Source organism: Emiliania huxleyi, assembly GCF_000372725.1.
Source record: "Emiliania huxleyi CCMP1516 unplaced genomic scaffold EMIHUscaffold_81, whole genome shotgun sequence".
Lineage (NCBI taxonomy): Eukaryota > Haptophyta > Isochrysidales > Noelaerhabdaceae > Emiliania > Emiliania huxleyi.
Window position 1 is genome coordinate 472,763 of NW_005195940.1, and position 27,023 is coordinate 499,785.

At 65.7% G+C, this 27,023-nt stretch overlaps 5 protein-coding genes across 5 annotated transcripts; 1 reads left to right on the forward strand and 4 right to left on the reverse strand.

Annotated features, from left to right (window-relative positions):
• Positions 1-873: 873 nt before the first annotated feature.
• EMIHUDRAFT_218927 (hypothetical protein) lies at positions 874-1,789 on the reverse strand (the record flags this gene model as incomplete). The annotated part of the gene is made up of 3 exons (XM_005759186.1): positions 874-1,092; positions 1,163-1,303; positions 1,634-1,789. The coding sequence occupies 3 exons, from the start codon at positions 1,787-1,789 to the stop codon at positions 874-876; spliced, it is 516 nt and encodes a 171-aa protein (XP_005759243.1).
• Positions 1,790-3,508: 1,719 nt separating this feature from the next.
• Positions 3,509-6,186, reverse strand: EMIHUDRAFT_453412 (hypothetical protein). The gene is made up of 4 exons (XM_005759187.1): positions 5,702-6,186; positions 5,188-5,510; positions 3,959-4,232; positions 3,509-3,880 (listed from the first exon to the last, which is right to left on the reverse strand). The coding sequence occupies exons 1-4, from the start codon at positions 5,726-5,728 to the stop codon at positions 3,656-3,658; spliced, it is 849 nt and encodes a 282-aa protein (XP_005759244.1). The 5' UTR covers positions 5,729-6,186; the 3' UTR covers positions 3,509-3,655.
• A 4,463-nt stretch (positions 6,187-10,649) lies between these two features.
• EMIHUDRAFT_359463 (hypothetical protein) lies at positions 10,650-11,424 on the forward strand (the record flags this gene model as incomplete). Its single annotated transcript, XM_005759188.1, is given in 4 exon segments — positions 10,650-10,742; positions 10,858-11,004; positions 11,017-11,192; positions 11,271-11,424. Coding segments are annotated over 3 exon segments (310 nt in total), but the record flags the coding sequence as incomplete, so codon positions are not given.
• A 7,248-nt stretch (positions 11,425-18,672) lies between these two features.
• On the reverse strand, positions 18,673-19,517 carry EMIHUDRAFT_218933 (hypothetical protein; the record flags this gene model as incomplete). Its single annotated transcript, XM_005759189.1, has 3 exons — positions 18,673-19,040; positions 19,121-19,211; positions 19,269-19,517. The coding sequence occupies 3 exons, from the start codon at positions 19,515-19,517 to the stop codon at positions 18,673-18,675; spliced, it is 708 nt and encodes a 235-aa protein (XP_005759246.1).
• Positions 19,518-22,419: 2,902 nt separating this feature from the next.
• EMIHUDRAFT_218935 (hypothetical protein) lies at positions 22,420-26,695 on the reverse strand (the record flags this gene model as incomplete). Its single annotated transcript, XM_005759190.1, has 14 exons — positions 22,420-22,450; positions 22,524-22,569; positions 22,814-23,759; positions 23,838-23,906; positions 23,984-24,169; positions 24,219-24,299; positions 24,347-24,763; positions 24,856-25,020; positions 25,099-25,152; positions 25,268-25,370; positions 26,011-26,116; positions 26,268-26,314; positions 26,504-26,544; positions 26,612-26,695. The coding sequence occupies 14 exons, from the start codon at positions 26,693-26,695 to the stop codon at positions 22,420-22,422; spliced, it is 2,376 nt and encodes a 791-aa protein (XP_005759247.1).
• Positions 26,696-27,023: the final 328 nt, after the last annotated feature.

Consider the following 27,023-nt stretch of genomic DNA (forward strand, 5'->3'; position numbering starts at 1 on the left):
CACACACACACACACACTCACTCACTCACTCACACAGTGAGTGGTCCCGGGCCCTGCGGGGAACTAAGTCGGCGCAAGTTAGTCTGTGAGCTGGACGAGGGCTAGTGGTGCGCCGTGGCGGATCAAGTGGTGAAGTGCTCCCCCGGGAGTCGTGGTCGGAGGCCGGGACACTACGCGCACTCACTAACTTAGTGTGCGGAAGTGAGTGCCTCCGGCCGGCCGCGAGGGGCCCTTCGCCGGCGGACGGAGGCGGGCTCGGCTACTACGCGCACTAACTTAGTTTGCGGAAGTGAGTGCCTCCGGCCGGCCGGGGGGGAGTGGTCCAGCGGGCCGCTCGCAGTGCCCTTCGCCGGCGGACGGAGAGGTGGGCTCGGCTACCACGCGCACTAAGTTAGTGCGCGTAGGGTAGTGAGTGGGCCGCCAGCGAGCGGGCTAGTGGGTGAGTGCCTCCTGCCACCCCGCGCACTAAGATAGTGCGCGTAGTGAGTGGGCTGCCGGCGAGCGGGCTAGTGGGTGAGTGCCTCCTGCCACCCCGCGCACTAAGATAGTGCGCGTAGTGGGTGGGCCGCCTTCTAGTGGTCGGCGAGGCCGTGGCCAGTGCCCCGGCCCTGCGGCGCCGCCTAGTGAGTGAGTGCTCGCCGACCCTCCCCACACTAAGTCGGCATCGGTGCTGTGTTTTTTAGTTGGCGAAGGCTCCTACCAGCATCGTAGCTTTCCAGGACCTGACCGTTGGAGCAACTCGGCTAATCATTGCCGACTCCATCAACACCGACGCTTACGCCGATGGAGTATTTTATTTATTAAATGAACTCGGGGGCACAGGACGCGGTACAAACGGGGTACACCAAAAGGCACGGGCTGCCTGCACGGCGTTCACTCGAACGCCATGCACATGGCGCGGAGCAGCATCGGGTTGGTGTCGAACCCGAGCGGGTCCTCCTCCCAGTCCCGGTGCCCACCCTCCGCGTCATCCTGCTCATCGTGCGCGTCGAGCACCCTGCCGAGGCACAGGATCGTCCCCTTGGGAACGCCTGCCCCTCGCGCGCGTGGGAACTCTCCCTGCACCGCCATCACGAACTTCTCGCGCGCCCACTTGCCGCCACGGCGGCAGTGCTGGCGCGCGCGCGCGCAGCTCCTCGTAGAGCTCCTCGGCCCTCGCCACCTCCGCCGCCCAGCCCTCCGCTGACGCCTGAGCCGCCTTCTTCTCCCTGAGCGTCTTGAACACCGGCGGCGGCGCCGGCGATGGCGCCACCTCCGGCTCGCCCGCCGCCTCTGCAGCGCGCCGCCCCTTCCTCGCCTTCTCCTTGAGCCGCTTCCTAGCGCTCTTGGTCAACGCCGGCGCCGCCGCCGCGGCCTCGCCGGCCGCCGCACCGGCGATGGATGTCGAGGATGATGAAGATGATGAAGCCGTTGTCGCGTTGCAAGCGGGGCGGAGAGTGTCGAAAAAAGAAGTGACCCTGTCCGTTGTGCCAGCGCAGCCTGGCGCAGACGCCAGGCCGCGCAGGGGCGCGGCCAATGCCGCAGCCTCCCCGCTGCCCGTTTCGGGCTCCTCCTCCTTCGCCGCCCCAGCCACCTCTGCCGCCGCCTCCGCCGCCGCGCGAGCCGCCGCCGCGCGAGCCGCCGCCGCGCGAACCGAATCGCGAGCCAAGATCTTGAACTCCCTCTCGCGAGCCGCCGCGCAGACTTCCGCCCAGGAGCGCACGTCCCGGCAGCAGCGCACGTCCCGGACATCGCCACCATCCCGGCCGCGACGTGCCTCGATGTTCTCATACGCCCGCACCGTCGCCATCGCCGACGCCAGCAGCCGAATCGCTGCCCCATCGAGGAGGCAGCGTTCGTCGTAATTTGCGGGCCAGATTGTGGCGTATCCGCGAGCGCATATCACGCCGCAAGGCCCGACACTCAAAGGGTCAGGAGGCCGGTAGGCATGGATGAAGGCCGCTGATGAAGATGATGAAGCCGTTGTCGCGTTGCAAGCTTGGCGGAGAGTGTCGAAAAAAGAAGTGACCCTCTCCGTTGTATACGGACGGAGAATATGAACGTCCTGCGTTGCACGTGTGCGCCATCCTTGGGTTGCCTGTTTTTTTCTTTGGACATGCCGGCTGCTCGGATCATAGCGCGCCGCGCAAAGAAACAAAAAAGAAACTTGCTCGCGTGCATATGCAACTGACTAATCGCGGGTAATCGAAAGCAGGTGAAACGAAGGAAGAGCCTGGCGAGGCTGTCGCGAGCCGCAGCCCTTCATCGAGCGCTGCCAGAAGCGCAACTACATGACCGAAGAGGACCCCATCGAGGGATTCTCGTCACCCAGCGGCCGGTCGACTCAAGCGCCGTCTCCGCGGCGCAGTCCACGCCCCTTAACGGCGCAGTCCACGGCGCAGTCGACGGCGCAGTCCACGTTCAGCAACTGCGGCTGGTTCTACAGCCGACTTCCGCAGCTGCCAAAACGCTATTGGGACGAGCCAAAAAAGGTAGCTTCGGGTATTCCGTGGGATTCCAGACCCGTTATCTTCGTCCTGAGAAACTACGGGCTCAATAGTGCGACGCAAATTGAAGAAGGTACCAAAGCGTGGTTCAGGAAGTTCAGAACCGTCGCAGACGCCGCCCGCGCCGCAGATGCGACCGGACGTGCGACCGGACGCATGATCAGCAAGCGCGCAGGTATGTCTCGTGAACAGCAAGACCAAGAAAGGCCGCTGGTCGTGCACATCTCAGACGAGTACCCGTCAGAGCCGGTCTACGTCTTTGATAACTACGTTCAGTGCCGAGCGATTGTAACATCCCTGGAAAAGGACGGGGCTCGAAAAGTCAAGTCTCGAGCCTCGGGCACAGGACCTGCGAAGCTCCAGCGGACCTCCTCGATCGGCAAGCCCTAACCCCCTGCCCCTATGCGCTATGCGACAGCCCTATGCGCTATATATGGGACACCTCGTCGATCGCAGCGCCACGTTGGTTCGGCGATCTCGAAGGGAAGTTCGTCATCTTCGCCGCGCCGGCTGCGTCTGGCGGTGTTCCTTCTCTTTTATTACTGGGGCCCGGCGCCTTGAAGTCGTCGCGCGTCGGATAGATAGCGAGGGCGGCGGGCGAACGTGTACGGTGTACCAGCCGACCCTGTCAGTATGGCGCGCCCACCTGTCCTCCCGCGGACTGCTTGCGCTCGGGCACCAGCTGTCTCCCTCTTTCTGTCTGCCTCTCGCTCTCTGTCTCTCTCTGTCTCTCTCTTGACTCCTCTCTCTCTCTCTCTCTCTCTCTCTCTCTCTCTCTCTCTCTCTCTCTCTCTCTCTCTCTCTCTCTCTCTCTCTCTCTCTCTCTCTCTCACTCGCTCTCTCTGTCTACCGTATCGTGCATGCTTCCTTCCTGCTATGACGTGTGACCCACCCTTAATCTCCCATACGTGTTTGCGTCGAGCGTGTGTGGCGGGGTGGCGGGTCTGGCGTGTGGCGATGTCCGCGGCCGCGACCCTCGGCAGTTAAATTTTCTTTTCCGGAAGAATGTTTTCCCTGTGCGTCCGTCTGCACAATAACGCTCAAGCGCCGTGCTCACCTTAGTCCTTACTAACCCCTCTCTTGAACATGATGTTGTCCTCTAGCTGATTGAGCGACGCGCAACGGCACCGACTGCACGTGCCCACCCATGCGACAAAGTTTCCCACATCTCACACCACTCTCATCGGCGTCCCGCCGCCCTCGGCCAGCGAGGTGGGGGGGCGCTGCGAGCTGCCGGCCCGAGACGGCGCGACTCCGAAGGGGGAGCGGTGCGGCGGCGCGTAGGGAGCGGCGCCACCGCCGCCCGCAAGCGCCGCCGCCGCCGGTGTCCTCCCTCCTCCTCGCCCCGGGGTCGGCCGAGCGACGGACGGCGCCGGCGAGGCGATCGACTCGGCCTGCACAAAAGAAAGGAACCGCGTGGCGGCGGGAGGGGGCACGGGAGTGTGACGACGGCCCCGAGCTTGTGGCTGTACGGGACACGAGGCTGCGGACGGGGTGCGGGGTCTGTCTGGCGTGGGCGGGCCGGCGGCCTGCAGCGCGTCGAGCGAACGCTTGGCGTAGCGCGCCGCGTAGTGCGGCGTCATCCGCTTGCAGTCCTCGGCGTGCTGCGCCATGATTGCGCGGATGCGCCATGCCAGCTCCGCTACATCGCTCTGCTCGAGCGCCGGCGACGGCGCGGGCGACGGCGCAAGCGACGGCGCGGCTCGCGATGGCGCCGCAGGAGTCGCGCAGCCGCTGACCGCCGACCTGCTCACGGCTCGGGGTGTGAAGAGGCGCTGTTCACAGCCACAGAGTCGCGCAGCCGCCGACCGGCCTGGCGGCGCTGTCGGCGTCGGAGCAGTCAGCCTCGGACCCAGACGAGGGCAGGGAGGAGTGGATTCGGATGGTGCTTGGGTAGCCCGAGTGGAGGGCCTATTCGTTGCGCGCTGTGAATGAGCAGGTGTGTCCATTGAGGATGCATTGAGGTGCCGGCGCCTCGGGAAGCCCGGGTGGGGGAGCAGCAGTGTGAAGACGCCACCACCCGGGGTGTGGCTACGGTGCAACTGCGGCCTCGGCCTCTTTCGCCGCGCCGCAGTGCGCGCAGCTCTGCCGCACTACCACGCGCAGCGTGCCCCGTGCCGTGTGCTCGTGGCACCGCGTGCGTACGAGGGCTGCGAATACAGCGGGGACGCCACGGGGTGTGGCGGGGGACACTGCAGTGCGCCCCGCTCTTCGGAGTCGTCTGACCATGCGCGCCCGTGGGCTGACCATCTAGAGCGGAGCAACCCCACCCTCGGCCGCCTTCTCCGCCAGCAGCAACCTCGTCACCGCGTGCACGCCCTCCTCGCCCGCCGCGCCGCCGCCCTCGCCGCCGCCGCCGTGCTCGAGCCCGCCGCTGCTGCGACCGCTACCGAGCATCGCGTCGAGGCTCTGCCGCGCCGGCAACGCCGCCGCCGCCGCCGCCGCCACCGCCGCCTCTCTCGTCTTCAGCCGAAGGGACGTCTCTCTCGACTCAATCGGCGGAGGGGCCACCCCCGCCGCCCCTGCCGCCGCCGCCCCTGCCGCCGCCGCCGCCGCCGCCCCCGCCACCACCGCTGACCCTTCCTCCGCTGCCACCGCCGCCCCCCCCGCCGCCGCGGCGTCGCGCCCATTCGGGAGAGGCGCCGGCATCGGCGTGTCCGCGGCAGCTGGCAGCGCGAAGCCGAGAGGTGGGTACTCCCACCAGCGCGGCGCGAGCTCCTCGACCGCCCGCGCATAGTGAACCATCGCCTCGATCTGGCTCATGCTGCCCAACTCGCGCCACGCCTTCCACTTCGCGCGCTCGCTGCCCCAGTACGACGGCGAGCCGGCCGTGCACTGGCCGTCCTCCGCCTGCCGCTGCAGCGCGTACAGCAGCAGCCGGTCAGAGTCGCTCACGTCCGCCTCCGACCACGCGATCCCGCCGCCGTGCCCGTCGGACGCGTCGCCGACAAAGGCGCGCGCCGCCTCGTACTTTCGGGGAAGCCGAGCACCGGCGCGCCGGACGAGTCTCTGCTGCCGAGGACTCTGCTGGCGACGATCGAAGGGGCCCCCTCGACGCCCGCTTCCGCCGCACCCGCACCCGCACCCGCACCCGCCGCCTCCGCCGCCTCCGCCGCTTCCGCCGCCTCCGCCGCCGCCCCTGCTGCTGACGCTGCCACAGCCGCCGCAGCCTCCCCTCTCCCCTCCGCCGCCGCTCTCGCCGCCCTGCCTGGCACCGGGCTCGCATGGCCAGCGATCCCCATCGGCGGCGGCAACGCCGCGCCTCGCCTCGCCTCCTCCCCCGCCCCCCCGACGCCGCCTCCGCCGCCTCCGCCGCCTCCACCGCCTCCGCCTCCGCTTCCGCTGCCTCCGCCGCCTCCGCCGCCGCCTCCGCCGCCGCCTCCGCCGCCGCCTCCGCCGCCGCCTCCGTTGGCCCTCCGCGCCAGCGGCGAGGAGAGCGGCGAGAAGGCGGGAGGGACCGGCGTGGCGCGGGAGGAAGGGGTGGCCCCCCGTTGCGTGGGCGTGCCGCCACCGCGCGGCGAGGAGAGAGGCGTCGCGGCCGGCCACTCGCTCAGCGGCGGCGTCACCAACCCGCGCCCTCCCACGCCCTGCTGCGAGCTCGGCGCGGGCGGCGGGGATGCGCTGCCGCCGCCGGCCTGCAGCCGCGGCGGCGGAGCGGCGGCGACGAAGGCGCTGGCGAGCTCGATTGATGAGGCACCGGCCGACGCCTCGCTGTCTGACGCCTCGGGCAAGTCATCGGCGCGTCGGCTAGCGCGCAGCGGCGCGGCCTACGCGCTGAATGCACCGACATCGGCTCGCGGAGATGGTCTGTAATGGTCTGTGGAGGGCGCTGCGTGTATGCGACACAGCGACAGTGAATGCAGCGGAATACGGCCGCATACGGCGGGGTCCGTGACCTCTCGAGCGCCGGTTGGAGTACATGGATGCGTAGGAGTTGGGGAGAGATGGGGAGAGATGGGGAGAGATGGGGAGAGATGGGGAGAGATGGGGAGATGGGGAGGTTTCGGGAGGTTTCGGGAGATATGGGGAGATGTGGGGAGGGGAGATTGGGGAGACATGGGGAGGTTTCGGGAGACATGGGGAGATGTGGGGAGATTCCGCTTCTAAGCGGTCCGGCCCCAGTAGCGGAGGCGGCGGAGCGCGCGTGGAGGCGGTCGAGGGCGAGAGCGGCCGCCTCGCCCGCCTCCTCCTCGCCCAGGAAGGAGGCCCACCGCTTCATGGAGAGGGCGGTGGAGGCGGTGGGGCCCGCCTATTCACAGCCAGACGTGTGAAGAGGCGCCGTTCACAGCCCAAGGGGGGGGGTGCGGTGGGGCGTCGCCTCGCTGCTGCGTCGCGGCGTCGGGCTCAGCGTCGCCGCCTCCGCAAGCGCAGCCTCGGCTAGCGCCGCCCTCTCCTCCGCCTCCTCCTTCTCCGCCGCCAGCTGCGCCACCGCCGCCGTCAGCGCGCGACGCACCTCCTCCTTCTCGCGCTCCTGTTCACGGCTACTCCCTGTGAAGAGGCGCCGTTCATAGCGACCTCCTCCACAGCCCCTCCTCGCGCTCCCTCTCTGCTAGCTCCGCGGCGTGGGCGGACCGCCGCTCGTCCAGCAGCGCCTGTTCACAGCGGCGTCTGTTCACAGCGACGCTCTTCACACCCCCGACCACCGCTCCTCCCGCAGCGCCAGCGCACGAGCCGCCCGCTCGTCCGCCTCCGCCGCCGCCGCCTCCGCCTCCTCTAACGTGCCGCTGGCGCCCGCGCCTCCGTCAGCGCCGCCTCCGTCAGCGCCGCCTCCATCGCCGCCGCTGCTGCCGCCGCCGCAACCACGACTGCCGCCGGCCACGCCGTCGCTGCCGCTGCTGCCGCCGCCGCCGCTAGCGCCCTCCAGTCTGACCCTGGCGAGCTCGGCGCGGAAGAGGGTGCACCGCCGCTCCGCCCGCCCGAGCGCTGCGCCCGCCTCCGCCGCCGCCGCCTCCGCCGCCGCCGCCCGCTCCTCGGCCGCGGAGAGAGAGGCGAGCAGCGCCTAGAAGGTTCCGAGAAGGTTCCGAGAAGGTTCCGAGAAGGCTCCTAGAGGCCTCCGCCGTCCCCCTCTCGCGGTGGCATTGAGCATCATGCCGCCTCACTCGGCACTCGGCGCGGGCACTAGGCACCGAGAGAGAGAGAGAGAGAGAGAGAGAGAGAGAGAGAGAGAGAGAGAGAGAGAGAGAGAGAGAGAGAGAGAGAGAGAGAGAGAGAGAGAGAGAGAGAGAGAGAGAGAGAGAGAGAGAGAGAGAGAGAGAGAGAGAGAGAGAGAGAGAGAGAGAGAGAGAGCAGTAAGCTAAAAGTATGGCGCTGACTGCAGCACGGCGACGGCGTGCTGTGGTGTCGTGTGCTGCGGTGTGCACGGAGCCGTAAGGCATGGCCATGGTGTGGCCATGGCGCGCGCGTGGGTATGCTCGCCTGCGCACGCGGCGCCATCGCGCGGCAGAGAGGGACGAGCTCCTAGAAGGTTCCGAGAAGGTTCCGAGAAGGTTCCTAGGAGCCATCGCGCGGCAGAGAGGGTCGAGCTCCGCGGCGAGAGCGGAGGCGAGGCCGCCCTCCTCGCCCGCGCCGCCGCCGCCGGCCGACTGCCGCGCCGCGTCGCAGTACTCTGCCGCGAGCGCAGCGCACACCTCCAGGCCATCCGTGAACTCGCGCCTCGCGCCGTCCGCGCCACCGGCCACCGCTGCGGCCTCGTCGCCCGACGGCGCCGGCCGGAGCGCCGAGGCGAGGAAGGATGACTGGGTGCCTCCGATCGCGGGCGTGTACGGAGGGCCGCTGGCGGCCGCCGCCGATGCCACGGTGCCGGGAGTTGACGCAGAGCCGCCGTTGCCTCCTCCGAGTTGCGGCGTGGCCGTGTGCCGGTACGCGGAGAAGAGCGCGCGGCCGCGAGCAAGTCGCTCGGCGCGGTTGCTGGAAGTATCCGGTGTTGTTGCCGCAGGCGTGGAGGCCATCAGCGGGGAGCGAGGCCCAGCGCGCGCCGCGCTTGAGCAAAGTCTCTAGACCGAAAAGAAGAATTCGCGCGATTTTGTGTGTGTGCGAAAAACTCCTCTCGTCGCACACCAAGAGCTTATGCTCTGGCGAGATGTGAGGCGCATGCGCCCAGGAGGGGAGGGCGCATGCGTAACGACGCTGCTAGAGATGCCTTTCGGGGCCCAGAGATAAAACTTCTGATGCCATGCGTGACCTAGTAGTGTCCCCAGCTATGGGCGTGTCCACGTTGGAGCCAGGTGTGGTGTGGGCGCGAGAATAGCTCCGCCGTTAAGGTGCCTCGGGCCAGTTGGGGGGGGCAAACCCAGCCCGCCCCCTGGAGGCGGCGGCGGCAGCGGCGGCGGTACAGGGAGAGGAGTACCAGTGAGGCCGGTGGGGCATATCCCTCCTCCGGGCGGGGGGGCTGGCGATTCCGCACCACGGGTGGGTTCACCCCGTGCACTCTGCGGGTCGGATCTCGTCTCACGGGAGCCCTCCAGCTCTTCTTCGTCCAATTTCTCCAGCTTCTCCCTGAGCTCGGTAATCCGTCTCTGATGCGCATCAATCTGCAAGCTGAAGGAGGTCTTAAAGGTGTGATTGCGGCGCCACGTCTCCGCTTCCTCGTGTAGCCGCTTCATCCGTATGAGTATGCCGTTCCGTCTGTTCAGCCTCGCCCTCTCCCACCCGTCCCGAGGCCCCGGGGGAGACGCCGTAGTGATAGAGGAGACAGTCGAGGCGGGGGGGGCGGAGCATCCTTTAAGTCGGTTCGCTAGCAGTACCCGCACTGCCGGCAGGATCGCCTCCGCCTGGGGCCTAGCGAACGCATGCAGCTCCTCGCGCCGCCAGCGCGGGTCGAGCAGGAACCGCAACGGTACCGCTACCACTCGCTCGGGGGTCGAGCCGTGTACCGGGTCCGGTGGCCCGCCCGGCGCACTGATCCGTGTGGCTAGGGCCCATGCGAGGCTAGAGCGGGCTTGCTCCACCTCTAGCAATCTCACCGGCCGGCAAGGCACGGACGAGACCGTATGTGGGGTCTAGTGAGGTGTCTATGGACGCCCCCCTCAGAGGCTAGCTGCCTGCGGCTAGCCCTATATCTCGCACTCACAGGCAATGACAATCCAATGTATGAGTGTATGCAAGCAGAGGCGCGTGTGCTGATTCTAGATCGCACGCCGTGGCATATGACTTGGGAGGCGTGCGACCGTAGCGCACCCGTCGTAAGGTCGGCAGGCGCGCGTGTCAGCGAGAGAGTTGCGGGCGGAGCCATACCCGACTTCTAGAGGAAGAGCCCCGCGCCACGGTTGCCAGCCGTGCCTTCGCGGGACCCGCCCCTCGAGCCGCGTCTCGTCGCCCACTGTCCCTGAGTGCGTCCCGCCTTGGCGGCACACACTCGACGAGGACAGTCCGGCCAACGAGATCGTGTCGCGCGCCGGCGACGGTTGCGGCGTCGTGGTTTCGAGTGCGAAGCGAAGATGGCACGCCCACCGCCCTGCATCGCAGACCGGGCAAGGAGGGGCCTGCTCCCGTTCCGCGAGGAACAGGAGGTCTCCCCCCCTCCCCCGGCCTGAGCAGCGGCGGGTGGACGGCAGCCCCTTGAGTCGAGGGCGGCGCGACCATTGCGCTGCTCGCAACGGCCAGAGACCGAGGTCAGTACAGATGGTCTCGCCGCCCCGACGCGGACGAACCGCTCAAAAGAGCCTTTCCCTCCGCGAGACCTCGAGAGAGTAGTGCTGAAAGCGCCCTTTTTGATCGAAAATAGTTCCCCACTTTGCCTGACATCCACACCAGGCAAGCCAAGCACTTTCCTCGTCCGCTCGCGCTTGCCGCGCCGCATTGCGCCCGACTATGCCGCCGCGAGCTGCACGCCTAGACCCCCGCGACGCGTATTGCTCACGGAACCCGCCGCCCCCTCACCACCCCCACCACGCGATGCGCCTCGCTCGTCGCGCGAGCTGCTGTACCCCCCTCCCGGCCTCGCACCGCCTGCCTGCGCCCGCTCGCAGGTGCAGCCGCCGCCATCGAGGAAGCCGCGAGACGCGTCCGCTGCTGCCCATTCCCCACCCTTGTCCCGCGCGACCGCCCTCCCTCTCTTCTGGCAAGAGAGCGACCCGCTCTCGCTTGCGCGCCCGGCTCCAGTCCGAGCGCCGAGGACGCGAGAGAGCGTGCCGAACCGCTTCTTGACTCTCTGCAGGAATTCATATTCGATCAACATGCTCAAACTCGAGTTCGTGCCGGCCGCCGGTGACAAGCTCATGCTCAAGCTCTCTGCTCCGCCGCCGCTTGCTGACAAGCAGGTGTGCGTTAATTTGCAGTGCCTGAGGGAGGGGGCATGCACACGCGCACCGCTGCAACGCACGCAGCGCTGCGCCTTCCCTGCAAGACGACCCTCTCGCGTTCTGTGGCTGACAGGCGTCTCTGGCGGACAACACGACCGTCATCGACTCTGGCGGAGGCAACGCCGTCGGCATCCCCTCCGAGCCCGTCTCGCTCAAGGATGGCATCAACACCGGCACCGGCGGCACCGGCACCGCCAGCACCGGCACCGGCCACGTCCCGTCCAACGTCCCGTCCGAGGGCGAGCCCGGCCCGCTCAAGGACGGCATTGACGCGGGCGGCGGCAACGTCGAGGGCGAGTTGTCGCCGATGAAGTCCTCCGCGAAGGTCGGAATCGTGCCGGCTGACGACGGCCGCATCACGCTCGTCATCTCCGCGTCGGTGTCGCCTTCGCTCCTCGGAGCCAAGGTGCGCGTGCGCACGCCAGGATTGTGATAATCCCTCTCCCGTCTCCGAAAGCCTGCGCGTACTCACCCTCGCCCACAGGCGTGCGGCGTCAAGAACGTCAACATCTCCGTGGCAAAGTCTGGCACGGAGGGCGTCCCAAAGAAGGACCCGGCCGCGGAAAAGGCGCCCGACGCGGGCGCGGTCGACTCGGACAAGGCCAAGGCCATGTTCGCCGCCCACGCGCCGAGCGCCGTTTTTTGGTCCAAGTTTACGCGCCCGACCGGCCCCAACGGCGCCCTCAAGAAGGACATCCCTGCGGCAGAGTCTGGCGCGGAGGCCTCCGTTGACGAGACCGGCGCCATCAAGAACCCGGCGCCCAAGCCGGCCACCAAGGTCGCCACGGCCCTCAAGCCGGCGGCGGTTTGCGGCGAGCCGCTGCCGTCGATCAAGGAGTTTCCGGAGCCCGCCCAGGCGGCGAGCGCCTTGCTTCTGCGCCGTGCTTGCTTCTGCCCCTGGACCCCACCCCGCGTTCATTGCGTAGGGCGACGCCGGCTGGAACGTCTCGACCAAGGAGTTTCCAGAGGAGAAGCCCGCCCCGGCGGCGAGCGCCGCATTCTGTGCCGTGCGTCTGCGGACCCACTGACTGACCCTATCGCGCGTTCGATGCGTAGGGCGAGCCCGACTGGATCGTCTCGAACTCGCGCAACAAGATGGAGCGCAAGGGCGAGGTCAAGTCCACGAAGGTCTCCAACAAGTACGATCTGCTCGAGGACGTCGAGACGAACGTAAAGGCGGAGATCGACGAGGACGAGGACGAGAAGGCGGGAAAGGAGAAGGGCGCGGAGAAGGATTCCTCGGTGCACGCCCTCCCACACAGACGACACACACTGCCCCGCGCCTTTGCTTGACAGCGCGTCGCGCGCGCCGGCCGCAGTTCGAGTCGGTCTCGCCCGAGTCTGTCGGTGGCAATGGCAAGGCGCCCCGCGGCTCCACGACAGACTCGGTGCTCGCCGCCTGCATACGCCGGATTCTCCGTTGCCCCTAGATCACCGCCAGTCTGACGACCACGCCCCTTGCTCAGGGCGCGACGGTCAACCCCAAGACGACCACGACCGCCACGCCGAAGGGCTCCGTCTCCGCCTTCGGCTGGCTCTCGTGGCCCAAGCTCTGCTGGCACAACGTGCTCTGCACCGTCTTCATCTGCCTCATCGCGAGCGGCGGAGCGTTCGCCTACTTCTCGCACGACTCTGACAGCCTTCTCCCTTCGATCGTCGTGCCCGACGCGACGGCGCTCCCGACCGAGACCGAGCGCGGGCCACTGTTTGCTCCGTTCAACCCCGCGCCCGGCCCGGTGGTGCCCGACGTGGTCGAAGATCCGAACTGGCTCCCGTCAACATCAACGCTCGTCGCTTTGAATGGCAACAAACAGGTCGAAGTCAAATGTCGGCTTGTGCACATGAAGGAGCTGATTTCTCCATTTTTTATCGATCCTACCGGGCTCTATCGATCCTCCAGGATTTGTTATCCCAACAATGGCAAGAAGTATCCGCTGCACATCTTTGCACACGGTGACTTTGGTGGAGGGCCCATGGGATCTGCCTATCATGGAATCCAACACGATATCGCCAGCCGGGGATTTGTCGTATCCATGTATCTGAGCTGTGCAATTGATCGGTTCTGCGACAAAGGCAACGGGTCCTTCCTGGAAATACTCAAATCCGTTTCCTTTTTGGAGACACATTCTGGATGGTGGGACAAAAGAATTGACTTTAGTGCCGGTTATTCTGCATCGGGGCATTCGACTGGTGGCCGTGCGGTCTTGATGTTGGCTGCTTTGGTCGACAACCCAACCAAGTATCTCGCAACCACCAAATACGCGTCTATGATTACAAAGGAGCAACGCAAATCAATTCAGAAATTTCAGGCAATTGTAGGGGACCATCCGGATCCTGTCTATCTCTCCACGAAGAATCCTGATTTGGAAAACTTTGTGGTAGACAAGACACCCACCATGATTGTAACTGGTTCCAATGACCACATCGAACCAGAATTGTCAGCATGGAAAGTATTTGAACCGATTAGAAGCACAAACAAGGTGTACGTCAATATGCTACGAGCAAACCATAACAGTCCACTGCGTAGCCATCAAGAAGGTCGCTACATTGCCCAGTTCTCCCTGTGTTTTATTGATGGAATTCCAGAAGAAACAGCTTCCGAAGGATGCGAAGCCATTTACGGGAATGGGCCCGATGCGATCCAGAGGAGGCTTTCCATCGCGGGACCTGGAGATCGAAATAGTGGCGATGGAAAGGTTGGATTTTTGGGCTGTCGAGGCGGAAAGCACGATGATGTTCCGGCGGGATTTGCTGAATATTGTTCCCCAGAAAATTAGTAATTGCCTCAGAAACAGAATGAAACAGAAACTGTTGAAGAAATAGTATATTTCAAGCTAGCGTGAATCTGATCTGAAAAATATCCGACCTCGACGAGTCGACAACCGCTGAATATCCCCGTCCCGCGCGCCCCCGCGCCTCGCCACCCCACACACCCACACACCCCACACTCGCACATACAGGACCAACCCGGCGTTCAATCCGCAAAAGAAAAGAAAAAAGGGAATGAGGAGACCGGCGGGGGAGACTCCCCGCCTGCGCAACACCCCGGAGAGGGGCTGCCATCGCCGAAGCAACCCGATCGGAGAGCTCGTAGTCATGGTAGTATTCAGCGCGCCATCTGCATCTCGCCCGAGACGGCCCGCTCTGGCCCTGTCGGCCTTCCCAGACACCTTGTCGAGGCTGTACAGAGTGCCGAGAGCATGCTGGGCAGGCTCCCGTCGAGCTGGCTCGTCGCGGTTCGCGAGCTCGAAGACCCGCGCAGAGCGTCGTCGAGCCTGGCGGGCCCGATGCACGCCCGCGGCCGCAGGCAAGGAAGGCGAGCTTCCTGGCGTCTATGCCAAGCGCGCACATGCCAAAAGACACCTCGCAGCGCGCGTGACGTGACCGCACGCCTCGGCGCCGCGAGAGCAGCCGGTCGACGTCGGCACCAAGCGCGCGGCCGCCGGGCGCCTCCGAACCGACAGGGGCGCCGCGGCAGTAGCAATACGCTTATTTATCGCCCATACACCTCCTAGGAACCACAAATCCACGAAACTTATGGCGGCGTCGCCACGCCTTCCCAACGCGACGCACCACCGCCTGTCGTCTCTCGTCGTTTGCTGTGCGCCCGCGCCCTCGTGCAAGCTCGTGAGCCGCTGCGCCGACGTGCCCGGACCGCGCCGCTGCGAGAGCGCCATAGAGGCTGGCGCCGCCGCTGTCACTGGCGGCGGTGAGAGCATCACTGGCGCCAGCGGAGTGAGCCCCTGCGTGTGGCTTGGCGGCGCGTGCGTCGCGGCCGATGCGTCCGACTGCGCGGAGCCGTGGTTGGCGGGCGAGAGCGACTACTACGGCGAGGAGCGCGCCTTTGACGGGGCTCTGTGCGGGACCGGCACCGGCGTCACCTCGGGCGCTGTCGTCGGCGAGGCGCAACCGATCATTGCAGGCGGGGGCGCCTGCACCGGCTTCGCAGACGCCTTGCGCGAGTATGGCCAGCGGCACGCCGCCGCGCTCCGCAAGGCGACGCCGCCGGGCGCCGGCGACGCAAAGGGCGACCACTCTCGGGCTGGTCGTCCGGGACCAGTGGGTGAACCCTCTCGGAACCTTCTCGGAACCTTCCGTGCAGGTGCGAGGCTGCTTGTCGTCCGGGACCACTGGGTGAACGTGGGGATGGGCTTCATGCCCCAGCACGCCTCGGAGGTGCTACATGCGTGCATGGCGGCGGGCATCTACCTCTACTTTGAAAACTACGGCCGGTGCGCTCTCAACGAGAGACTCGCGGCCACGGCGCGATCAGTCCACATCCGTCGATGAATGCACTTCTCAGGTACGACTGGCAAGAGTTCTTCTTCGGCCACGGCGGGCTCTCGACCCGCTGGACAGAGGCGCAGGAGGCGGCGTTCACAGTGCGACGCCGTGAAGAGTTGCCGCTCACAGCTCTGGTGTGCTGATGGACACAGGCGCGCAAGGCGCTGTGGGCTCGGCGTTTCGCAGGGCTTGGCGGGCCTCACGTCATCGAGGTGAATCTCGGAGAATCTCGGAGAATCTCGGAGAACCTCGGAGAACCTCGGAGAACGTCCGAGAACGTCCGAGAACCTTGGAGAATTCCTCACGTCATCGAGGTCAAGCACACACACACACACGCACGCACGCACGCACGCACGCACGCACGCACACACACACACACACACACACACACACACACACACACGCACACACACACACACACACACACACACACACACACACACACACACACACACACACACACACACACACACACGCTGGTCGCGCGCCAAATGCGCAGCAGCTGCTGCTGCTGTGAGCAGGTGAAGCGCGAGGACGGCTCGGGGATCGGGGACGAGGAGTGGGAGGCGTCGCTGAGCAGATGCGGAGTGATCCGACACGCACTCGAGACCCGCCACGCACTCTTCTGCCCCGCGGCTGCACTGCAGCGGCGTCCACCGCATTCCAGCGGCACCTCGTAGCGCGTGCCCCGGCGCGACCGCGTACAGACGGCACTCGCCCCTTCGCGCCCTGACCTTTGGTGTACTCACGCCCGAGGCGTCGCTCACGGCGGCCCTCGCCAACACGTCCATCCGGCACATCCAGCTCAACGGCTGGGCCACGACGGTGCGGAGATCTGCGGAGATCTGGGGAGAGATAGGGAGATGTCCAGCTCAACGGCTGGGCCACGACAGCACAGATCTGCCGCGGGGACGCGCGCGCGGCACGCTCCGGTGGCGAGACGGGCGTCCGCACACCCCGCGCCGCGCTTCTAGCGCGCACGGGCGGCAAGACTGTGCACACGACGGCCGACGCATCGCGACCCGACACCGCCCGGATCGGCGACACACACAGGTGCACTATCGGCGCGTCCTCGCCCCCGCCCTGGCAGCACTGCGCGGCTCGGGCGCGCTTCGGCGCCGCCTCCCCGCAGCTCGCTTCACAGCCCGCCTCTTCACAGCGCCGGGGTGTGAACGCAGGCGCTCCGGCGCCGCCTCCCGCGCAGCGCGTGCACGCCCCGCCGCCTCACGCGGAGCTGTGAGCACAGGTGCGCTCGCGCCGCCTCGCCCGCTCCCGCGCGGCGCGTGGTCGTCGCTGGTCGGCGGCGCGCGCGCGTCGAGGCTGCCGCTGCCGGCGAGGTACGACCCTCCGGCGTGCGGGCACTGCTCGCTCTGGTCGCTGTTTCGCCCACGGCGCCTGATGCGCGACGCGCTGCGCAGCACGCCCGTCGCCGCGTCCGCGCCGCTCGCCTGCCTCAAGGCGCGAGATCGCGCGAGATCGCGCGAGAGACGCGCGAGAGACGCGCGAGAGGCAGACGCGCGGGGCCGTCCGAGAGTGTCCGAGACCGCGCGCCGCCCGTGTGGGCTTCGGGGCGCGAGACTGGCCGAGACCCTCGCCGCGAGGCTGTCCGAGATGTGCGAGAGTGCGACGCAAGGCGCGCACGCTCTACGCCGAGGACAAGGAGTTCTGGCCCGACTCTCTGCCGCTCACCCTTGCCGCCGCCGACAAGCTGTGGACGTCGTACCCCGAGCGAATGGGCGCGACGGCGCAGTCCGCTGGCCGCGCGGCCGCGCCGGGCTCCATCACCCAGAGGCGGCGGACCCGACTAGGCGACGGAAGCGCTTCCCGGGGCTGCGGCCACGCCCGAGCCAGCCTTGCGTGAGCAGCCAGTTGGCGGCCTACTAGGCGACGATACAGCCGAGATATAGCCGAGATATGGCCGAGATATGGCCGAGATATGGCCGAGATACAGCCAGGGTGAGCAGCCAGTTGACTAGGCGAAGATATACCTTCCTAGGGATCCGCGAGGTGTGGCGAGGTGTGGCGAGATGTGGCGAGATGTGGCGAGCTAGGCGACAACTCCTTCTGGGGGCCGCGGCCCCGCCTGCGCTGTCTGGCGACCGGCGGAGCGCAGCTCTCGCGGCCTCGCGGGCGGCGGCTCCGGCGGCAGAAGGGCGGCGGCGGCGGCGGCGGAGGCCGCGGAGGCGGAGGAGGAGGCGGCGGCGGCGGCGGCAGAGGTGGCGGCGGAGGCGGCGGGGGAGGGGGCGGCGGAGGGGGCAGAGGGGGCGGAGGCGAGCGGCGGATGGTTCTGCCGTCGGAGGCTGTCGGCTGCATGGAGCGCCGTCCTTTGGCGAGGTCTTTGGCAACCCGGCGGGGTACTCAACCATCAATGAATACACACTGATAGGCCGCTGTCCGCGAGTGCGTCGGCGACCCGGCGGGGGTGAATGATGCCTGCTCGTTTCGAGTCGATAGGCGGCCGTCCGCGAGGGCCTTGGCGACTCGGCGCGCCTCTTCGTGGCGGTGGACGCGCCGCGGCTGCAGGAGCCCGCCGCGGCTATATCTCGGCTACATCTCGGCTGTGTCTCGGCTGCATCTCGGCTCTAGTTTGGCCATGCTTCGGCCCTTCGCCGCGGCTGCTAGAGCAGCGGCCGGTCGAGGAGAGGGACGTTGCGACACTTCGGCTGATCCCGGCTGATCCCGGCTGATCCCGGCTGATCTCGGCTGATCTCGGTTGATCCCGGCTGGTCACGGCTGATCTCGGCTGATCTCGGCTGATCTCGGCTGGTCACGGCTGGTCTCGGCTGGTCTCGACTGCAGGAGCTGCTGCTGCAGCGGCTGGGGCCCTCTGCGCTGATCACACCCGGCGTGGGCGTCGACCCGACAAACGTGTTTCGCGACGGCGACGGCGCCTCGGATGCGGCGCGGCACCACTACGCCTCTCAGGTGACCGGCAAGCAGGACCTCGCGCGCCGGAACTTGCTCAAGGAGCGGGAGAGAGATGCCGAGAGGCGGCGAGGCTGTACCGGGGGAGGGAGGGGGGTTGCTGCCTCTTTTGCTGTGCATCCGTCGCACGGGGGAGGAGCGGGCGGCCGGCAACGCCCAAGTAGCCCCGCCGAGGCGGGTGCACGCCTCGAGGTCGCAATCTCGCCGCGATCTCGCCGCGATCTCGCCGCGCTCTCGCCGCAACAGGTGTCGCTCGACTACTTCATCCAGGGCTTCTGCCTCTCCTCGCTCACGCTGCGCGGCTCCGCCTTTTACAACTCCGCCGCCAGCCGCACCGCCGCCTTCCGCGCCTTCATCGGCGCCAACGCCACCGCGCCCCTCTGCCGCTGCCGCGCCGGCGACGCGTGCGGCTGCCAAGGGGGCGGCCGTGGAAGCCGCGGCGGCGGGCCCCGTGTGGAGCCTCCGCCCTGCGCCGCCGAGGTTGCGCGCGGCGGCAGTTGCCAAGGTAAGGTGTGCGGCCTCGCGCGGTGCAACCTGGTGTGATTGTGTGGGGGCTGAACGCCACGTGCACCGCGGGCCCCGCACGTTTTTAAAATGCCGTGGCCGCCACAAGATAAACCAACTCCTGCACCGTCCACCGACACGGACACTGTCACGTGAGACGTGTCAGAATCCGTTCAGTGAACCCGCCCCGGTCGGAACCACATCATTGCCTTGTCCAATTGCCTCATCGCGGCGTGGGCGTCTGCCGCGGCTAGGACCGCCGCCGTGCCAGGCCCAGAAAGGGGGTTGCCGCCCAGCCATAGCTCGGCGAGCCCGCTGCTGCTCAGCGCCTCAGCCAACGCGAACGCTGCGGGCTGGCCGAGCTCGTTGTCGTTCAGGTGGAGAAGCGACAGGTTGGGGGCGATCGCCGCCGCATGCGCCAACGCCACCCCTCCGCCATCGCCGATGCCGCACCGTCCCAATTGGAGCTTGCTTAAGCTGCTTCTCTCGCCGACGACCTCCGCTAAGCGAACCGCTCCCTCGGTGCCAATTGGGTTGCCGCCTAGAGGCGGAAATTACGAGGGGGCGTCGTGGTCGAACGCCTGGGTCAATATCGGTCCCAACTCTAGCTGGAGCATCTACGGTGCGCTACCGAGCATGAGCTCGCGTAGGCCAGCGAGCGTCCCCGCTTTGACCGCACCCGCCAGCCGTGCGACGCCAGCAGCGCATATGCCTATCGACCAGAGCCGGGGCGTGGCTCGCGTGTCTCCAGCCCTGTTCGGCACCCAACCAGCAAATGGCCGGCGCCATTTAACCCTAGGCCGAGAGCGATGAGGTGCCCAGAGGCCGCAAGGCATCCAGAAAGAAGATCGCCGACGCCCTCCGTCCCGAATCCGTTCCCGCTTAGCGTCAGCCTGCGGACGGGCTGCGCTGCTGCTGCAGCCTCCTCTAGCGCCTCGGCCAGCACCCGCGCGCCGGCTGGCCCGATTCGATTACCGTGGAGCCACAGGGTGCGCGCGGCGGTCTCCGCCAGCGCCATGGAGGGTTTCCTCGAGGAGAGCGCCTCGGCGTCGAGGTCGAGGTGCGACCTATCCGCCGTGGTGAGCGTGAACGGCGCCCGTCTCGCTCACAGCCGGCCCCATGGAGTCGGATAGCACCAATCCAAAATGGGGAAGCTCGTCTCGGTAGGAGCGGGGACACGCCTGGGCGAGAGCTTTGCCCGCCAAGCAGTATCCTCGTGGCCAGCGAACGGCTCGGGTTCGGGCAGAAATGCGGCCTCGATGGCGGCCGGGGCAGGCGGAAATCGAGGCGCGTCGAGTGACACTCGAACTCCCTTCCCACGCGCAGCGGCCTGAACGGCTATCGCGGCCCCCTCCTTTCGCTTCAAGTCCGTTCGCGCCTGCCTGCCCCGGACAGCCGCCTAAAGTAAAGTGGACCCGTTTTCCTTGTCGCCTCAGCAAGGGCGCAATCGAGACCATGTATCCAGCACGCCTGCACGAACGGGACACGATGCTCAAACACCGGCTCACCATCCCAAGCTGGATTCTCCAAGCCTGTATCTGGTTCGGTGGCCTGAGCGGCGATCGGAGCTTCCGCCGCCACCTCTGCCTCCTCCGATGCCACCTCGCTCGCCGTCCCGCCCTTGGCCTCGACCGCCTTGAGAGCAACCGCCGTTCGCACCGCCCGTCCCCTCTCAGCGGCGGCAAGCGCCGTTGCCGCCTGTCTCTCACTAGCCAGCGTCGCTCGAGCCGCCCTCCCCCGCTGCACGGCTGCCAGGGCAGTGGCAGCATCGTGCCGGGCATCCGGCAAACCGCCCGACTCATCTGCTTCCGCCTCTCCCGCGCCTTCTTCCTCCTGCACCCCTCCTGCCGGATGCGCCGCTGCGATCCTGCCGCGCTCAGCGTTACCACGCACCATTGCCTGCACCCGGGTGGCTGCCGCGTGGTCACCCACCACTCCGGGTGCTCGACCTCTGGCAAGTGTGGCCGAGTCGCGCTCCGCTGCCAGCGCCGCACGCGCCGACCTTCCTCTCGCAGCAGCCGCTAGCCTTGTCGTAGCTCGTTCGTGCAGCGGTCCGTATAGGTGCTCCGCTTGCGGTGCCGCTTGCCCCTCTGGCTCCGCCTCACCCACCGCCTCGGCGTCCGCCACCAAGGTGGGAGGTGGCGCCAGGCTGGGGTCCTCCGGAACCTCCTCTGGGGCAGCGGAGCGGGCGAGTTCAAGCTCCGCCTCTAGCGTGCCGATGCGCTGCTCGGCTGGGTCGGGTTGCTGAGCACAGTCGGCCGCGTCTGCCATTGCAGCGGCAAAAACGGCGACGAAACGGTAACGACCCTGGGGCGGTCAGCGTTCGTTGGTCCGCAAACCACAATGTCTCCTTTTCATTGCCCATGAGCCTTGACTGACTGACCGGGTTGCTCACTCGGTGGAGGCGACTCTTTGAGACACGTGTGACCTACGGCTTTACCTGACTGAGTGAGACCTTCTGTACAACACCTGAGGCCTTCTGCACACCTGCAGAGGACTCTCTAGACGTTCCCACATTCTTTTCCAACCTTCTGGACATCTTCTGGACACCTTCTGGACATCTTCTGGACACCTTCTGGACCTTCTGGACATCTCTGGACGCTCCACAAACCCTATTTGCGGCTTGAAGCCAGCCAGCCCGCTCCGCATTTGATGTGCCGACTCGTCCAAAGGCCAGTGTTTGCTTCGGCGATGGCAGCCCCTCTCCGGGGTGTTGCGCAGGCGGGGAGTCTCCCCCGCCGGTCTCCTCGTTCCATTTTTTCTTTTCTTTTGCGCGGGAGCAGGATTGCGATCTACGTTTGTTTGATTTTGAGGCTTTCGGAGGCTTTGGAAAGGAGGTTCGCAGCACCCTGAGTGAGGGAGGCGGCGAACCAGCTGAGCAACAAACTTTCGCACGCTCAGCACCTGGACGAGGTCACATGGACCACCAAGAACTGTCACGGGCTGCAGATGCAGCGCTTGTCTGTCGTCCTCCACACCGCCGTGGCGTGGCAGACGGTGAACGAGCTAGCGTGCGGGGAGAGCGGCATTGTGCACGGTGCGGAATGCATTGCCGTTCTTAACGGAGTCGCTTAAAGCGGGGTGTGGAGGGTGAGTTGAACAGGGGTTGTGCGCCAAGCCCTCCTGCTCGGCTCCAGCGAGTAGACAAGTGTTGTCATCAACAGAGTAGAAGGATCTGACCTCGGGGCCGATGTGACCAAGAATTGGTAGCGTGGTTTAACCTCACACCCATGGTCTCACAGTGTGCCGGCAGTCGCCGAGCAGTGTCGCTCACACAAGCCGCAGCACAAGTGACTGAGGGCCAGTGAGGGCGAGCCCATCGCTGTCACAGCTGTGGCAGCCGCACAGTAGGCTGTGTCAGCTGTGCAGAGTGTGTGAGCAGCAGAGGAGCTGCTCTCCAGGCTTCTGTCGCAAAGAGCTGCATGCCACCGAAAGCGCTGTCGAGGTTCGCCGAGCGCGGCGCAGGTTGGAGGACACCGTCACCGACGAGCGCGTTGGAGTATTCACTCCGGACAAAGACGGCCGCACGCACACGAGCTGCGGTCGTGCGGCCGTCATAGTGGCGAGGCGCGGGACCGTCTGTGGCGAGGTGGGTCGCGTCCTCCGATTTTGTTCAACCCAGCATCCACACCCTTAGGCGGCTCCGGTGGTGAGCCGGTGTGTGTGCCAGTCCGCGCCAGTCCGCGCCCTTGTCGTGCCAGTGTGCTGTGAGAGAGGCTTGTATTTTAAGAATTCTTTTGCGGATTGAACGCCGGGTTGGTCCTGTATGTGCGAGTGTGGGGTGTGTGGGTGTGTGGGGTGGCGAGGCGCGGGGTCGCGCGGGACGGGGATATTCAGCGGTTGTCGACTCGTCGAGGTCGGATATTTTTCAGATCAGATTCACGCTAGCTTGAAATACTATTTCTTCAACAGTTTCTGTTTCATTCTGTTTCTGAGGCAATTACTAATTTTCTGGGGAACAATAGTCAGCAAATTCCGCCGGAACATCATCGTGCTTTCCGCCTCGACAGCCCAAAAATCCAACCTTTCCATCGCCACTATTTCGATCTCCAGGTCCCGCGATGGAAAGCCTACTCTGGATCGCATCGGGCCCATTCCCGTAAATGGCTTCGCATCCTTCGGAAGCTGTTTCTTCTGGAATTCCATCAATAAAGCACAGGGAGAACTGGGCAATGTAGCGACCTTCTTGATGGCTACGCAGTGGACTGATATGGTTTGCTCGTAGCATATTGACGTACACCTTGTTTGTGCTTCTAATCAGTTCAAATACTTTCCATGCTGACAATTCTGGCTCGATGCGGTGGTCATTGGAACCAGTTACAATCATGGTGGGTGTCTTGTCTACCACAAAGTTTTCCAAATCAGGATTCTTCGAGGGGAGATAGACAGGATCCGGATGGTCCCCTACAATTGCCTGAAATTTCTGAATTGATTTGCGTTGCTCCTTTGTAATCATAGACGCGTATTTGGTGGTTGCGAGATACTTGGTTGGGTTGTCGACCAAAGCAGCCAACATCAAGACCGCACGGCCGCCAGTCGAATGCCCCGATGCAGAATAACCGGCACTAAAGTCAATTCTGTCGTCCCACCATCCAGAATGTGTCTCCAAAAAGGAAACGGATTTGAGTATTTCCAGGAAGGACCCGTTGCCGTTGTCGCACGAGAGCTGATCAATTGCACAGCTCAGATACATGGATACGACAAATCCCCGGCTGGCGATATCGTGTTGGATTCCATGATAGGCAGATCCCATGGGCCCTCCACCAAAGTTACCGTGTGCAAAGATGTGCAGCGGATTCTTCTTGCCATTGTTGGGATAACAAATCCTGGAGGATCGATAGATGTGCAGCGGATCCGGTAGAGATGGAGAAATCAGCTTCGGCATGTGCACAAGCCGACATTTGACTTCGACCTGTTTGTTGCCATTCAAAGCGACGAGCGTTGATGTTGACGGGAGCCAGTTCGGATCTTCGACCACGTCGGGCACCACCGGGCCGGGCGCGGGGTTGAACGGAGCAAACAGTGGCCCGCGCTCGGTCTCGGTCGGGAGCGCCGTCGCGTCGGGCACGACGATCGAAGGGAGAAGGCTGTCAGAGTCGTGCGAGAAGTAGGCGAACGCTCCGCCGCTCGCGATGAGGCAGATGAAGACGGTGCAGAGCACGTTGTGCCAGCAGAGCTTGGGCCACGAGAGCCAGCCGAAGGCGGAGACGGAGCCCTTCGGCGTGGCGGTCGTGGTCGTCTTGGGGTTGACCGTCGCGCCCTGAGCGAGGGGCGTGGTCGTCAGACTGGCGGTGATCTAGGGGCAACGGAGAATCCGGCGTATGCAGGCGGCGAGCACCGAGTCTGTCGTGGAGCCGCGGGGCGCCTTGCCATTGCCACCGACAGACTCGGGCGAGACCGACTCGAACTGCGGCCGGCGCGCGCGACGCGCTGTCAAGCAAAGGCGCGGGGCAGTGTGTGTCGTCTGTGTGGGAGGGCGTGCACCGAGGAATCCTTCTCCGCGCCCTTCTCCTTTCCCGCCTTCTCGTCCTCGTCCTCGTCGATCTCCGCCTTTACGTTCGTCTCGACGTCCTCGAGCAGATCGTACTTGTTGGAGACCTTCGTGGACTTGACCTCGCCCTTGCGCTCCGTCTTGTTGCGCGAGTTCGAGACGATCCAGTCGGGCTCGCCCTACGCATCGAACGCGCGATGGGGTCAGTCAGTGGGTCCGCAGACGCACGGCACAGAATGCGGCGCTCGCCGCCGGGGCGGGCTTCTCCTCTGGAAACTCCTTGGTCGAGACGTTCCAGCCGGCGTCGCCCTACGCAATGAACGCGGGGTGGGGTCAAGGAGTGGGTCGGCATGCACACGGCGCAGAAGCAAGGCGCTCGCCGCCTGGGCGGGCTCCGGAAACTCCTTGATCGACGGCAGCGGCTCGCCGCAAACCGCCGCCGGCTTGAGGGCCGTGGCGACCTTGGTGGCCGGCTTGAGCGCCGCGTTCTTGATGGCGCCGGTCTCGTCAACGGAGGCCTCCGCGCCAGACTCTGCCGCAGGGATGTCCTTCTTGAGGGCGCCCTCGACGGCGCCGTTGGGGCCGGTCGGGCGCGTAAACTTGGACCAAAAAACGGCGCTCGGCGCGTGGGCGGCGAACATGGCCTTGGCCTTGTCCGAGTCGACCGCGCCCGCGTCGGGCGCCTTTTCCGCGGCCGGCTCCTTCTTGAGAACGTCCTCCGTGCCAGACTTTGCCACGGAGATGTCCTCGACGTCGTTCTTGACGCCGCACGCCTGTGGGCGAGGGAGAGCACGCGCAGGCTTTCGGAGACGGGAGAGGGATGATCACAAAGGGATGATCACAATCCTGGCGTGCGCACGCGCACCTTGGCTCCGAGGAGCGAAGTGGCCTTGGCCTTGTCGGAGTCGACCGTGCCCGCGGCGGGCGCCTCTGCCGCGGCCAGGTCTTTCTTGAGGATGCTCTCGTCGGAGGCCTCCGCGCCAGACTTTGCGGGGACGTCCTTCACGAGGGCGTTCTTGGCGCCGCACGCCTAGGGCCAGGGACGATACGGCGGCGTTTGGGACGGGAAGATCGCGCTGAGAAGATGAAAATGCGCACGGACAGGCACCTCGGCTTTGCCTCCGCCAGAGTCGATGACGGTCGTGTTGTCCGCCAGAGACGCCTGTCAGCCACAGAACGCGAGAGGGTCGTCTTGCAGGGAAGGCGCAGCGCTGCGTGCGTTGCAGCGGTGCGCGTGTGCATGCCCCCTCCCTCAGCCACTGCAAATTAACGCACACCTGCTTGTCAGCAAGCGGCGGCGGAGCAGAGAGCTTGAGCATGAGCTTGTCACCGGCGGCCGGCACGAACTCGAGTTTGAGCATGTTGATCGAATATGAATTCCTGCAGAGAGTCAAGAAGCGGTTAGCTGCCGGCACGCTCTCTCGCGTCCTCGGCGCTCGGACTGGAGCCGGGCGCGCAAGCGAGAGCGGGTCGCTCTCTTGCCAGAACAGAGGGAGGGCGGTCGCGCGGGACAAGGGTGGGGAATGGGCAGCAGCGGACGCGTCTCGCGCCCTCCTCAATGGCAGCGGCTGCACCTGCGAGCGGGAGTGGGCAGGCGGTGCGAGGCCGAGGGGGTACAGCCGCTCGCGCGACGAGCGAGGCGCATCGCGTGGTGGGGGTGGTGAGGGGGCGGCGGGTTCCGTGAGCAATACGCGTCGCGGGGGTCTAGGCGTGCAGCTCGCGGCGGCATAGTCGGGCGCAATGCGGCGCGGCAAGCGCGAGCGGACGAGCAAAGTGCTTGGCTTGCCTGGTGTGGATGTCAGGCAAGGGCCGTCGGTTTCGATCAAAAAGGGCGTCTTCAGCACTACTCTCTCGAGGTCTCGCGGAGTGAAAAGCCCCCCCCGTGGCTGTTCTTCACCTTACTACCTACCTACCTACCTCTATCTGAAGGCTCGTGCGTGTCGTCATCATCTGTCCAGCGTCCACCCATACCGCGTTGGTGTCCAGTCCGAGCCTGGCTGTTCTTCACCTTTCTACCTACCGGGGCTCTTTTTTGAGGAGGTGGCGATCGCGCGACGTGGTCCCACCGACATAATCCATGTCAATCACGTCTGGCACGGCAGGCCCTTTCGGCAAAAGTTCGCCACCTCTGCACCTCAGGGTCTGGACGGCCGCGCGAGAGGTGGGTTGTGCTTGAGCGTGTGTGAAGTGGGAGTGCGTGCCGGCGGTGTCTGTGGGTAAAACAGGCGTGTGTGAGGCCGTAAGAGCCGTGGTATGAGCCAGAGTGGGCTTCATCACCCAAAATAAGGGCGGTTTGGGACAGCTCAGACTTGATACTGATGGGCCTTGGCCAGGAGAGAGACAGAGAAGGCGAGGTGGTGAGCTGGGAAGCCGCTTTGTCTGCACCTGGACGTGTCGCGATGAAAAGTGCCAAGAAGCGCCTTTTGCGGCTATTGCTCAAAACCTTTGGAGAGAAGGCCTACATATTATGACTGCATCCACGCGTCTGGTGCATGAGTGCTGTGGATCGGGACATTTCACGGTCGGTGGCGCCGACAATGACCTCCGTAAAGCCCTCACAATCGCTCAGCACGGCGAGGACGGTTCATGTCTGCACTGCGATTGATCCCGACATGTCGCACGGGCCCGATCGACTGGCAGCGGAGCCGGGGACCGGCCGAGGCACCGAGCTCCATCGATGGGAGCAGTAGGAGCAGGGCCACCATTACAGCCAGCGTAAAGAGCGGCGCCCGACGGAGAGCTGACGAGGCACCTTCACGGCGGAGCTATTCTCGCGCCCACACACCACACCTGGCTCCAACGTGGACACGCCCATAGCTGGGGACACTACTAGGTCACGCATGGCATCATAAGTTTTATCTCTGGGCCCCGAAAGGCATCTCTAGCAGCGTCGTTACGCATGCGCCCTCCCCTCCTGGGCGCATGCGCCTCACATCTCGCCAGAGCATAAGCTCTTGGTGTGCGACGAGACGAGTTTTTCGCACACACACACGACCCAGCGAGTGAGTGAGTGAGTGAGTATTACACACACAC

What these genes read in the sequence shown, in the direction of transcription:
- EMIHUDRAFT_453412 (XM_005759187.1), bottom strand. Translation starts at nt 5,728, where the DNA reads ATGGGGATCGCTGGCCATGCGAGCCCG. An exon ending in TCGCTGGCCATGCGAGCCCG is followed by an intron (nt 5,511 to 5,701) that starts GTGCCAGGCAGG and finishes CGTCGCCAGCAG; the next exon opens with AGTCCTCGGCAGCAGAGACT. An exon ending in CGTCCGCAGCCTCGTGTCCC is followed by an intron (nt 3,881 to 3,958) that starts GTACAGCCACAA and finishes TCTTTTGTGCAG; the next exon opens with GCCGAGTCGATCGCCTCGCC.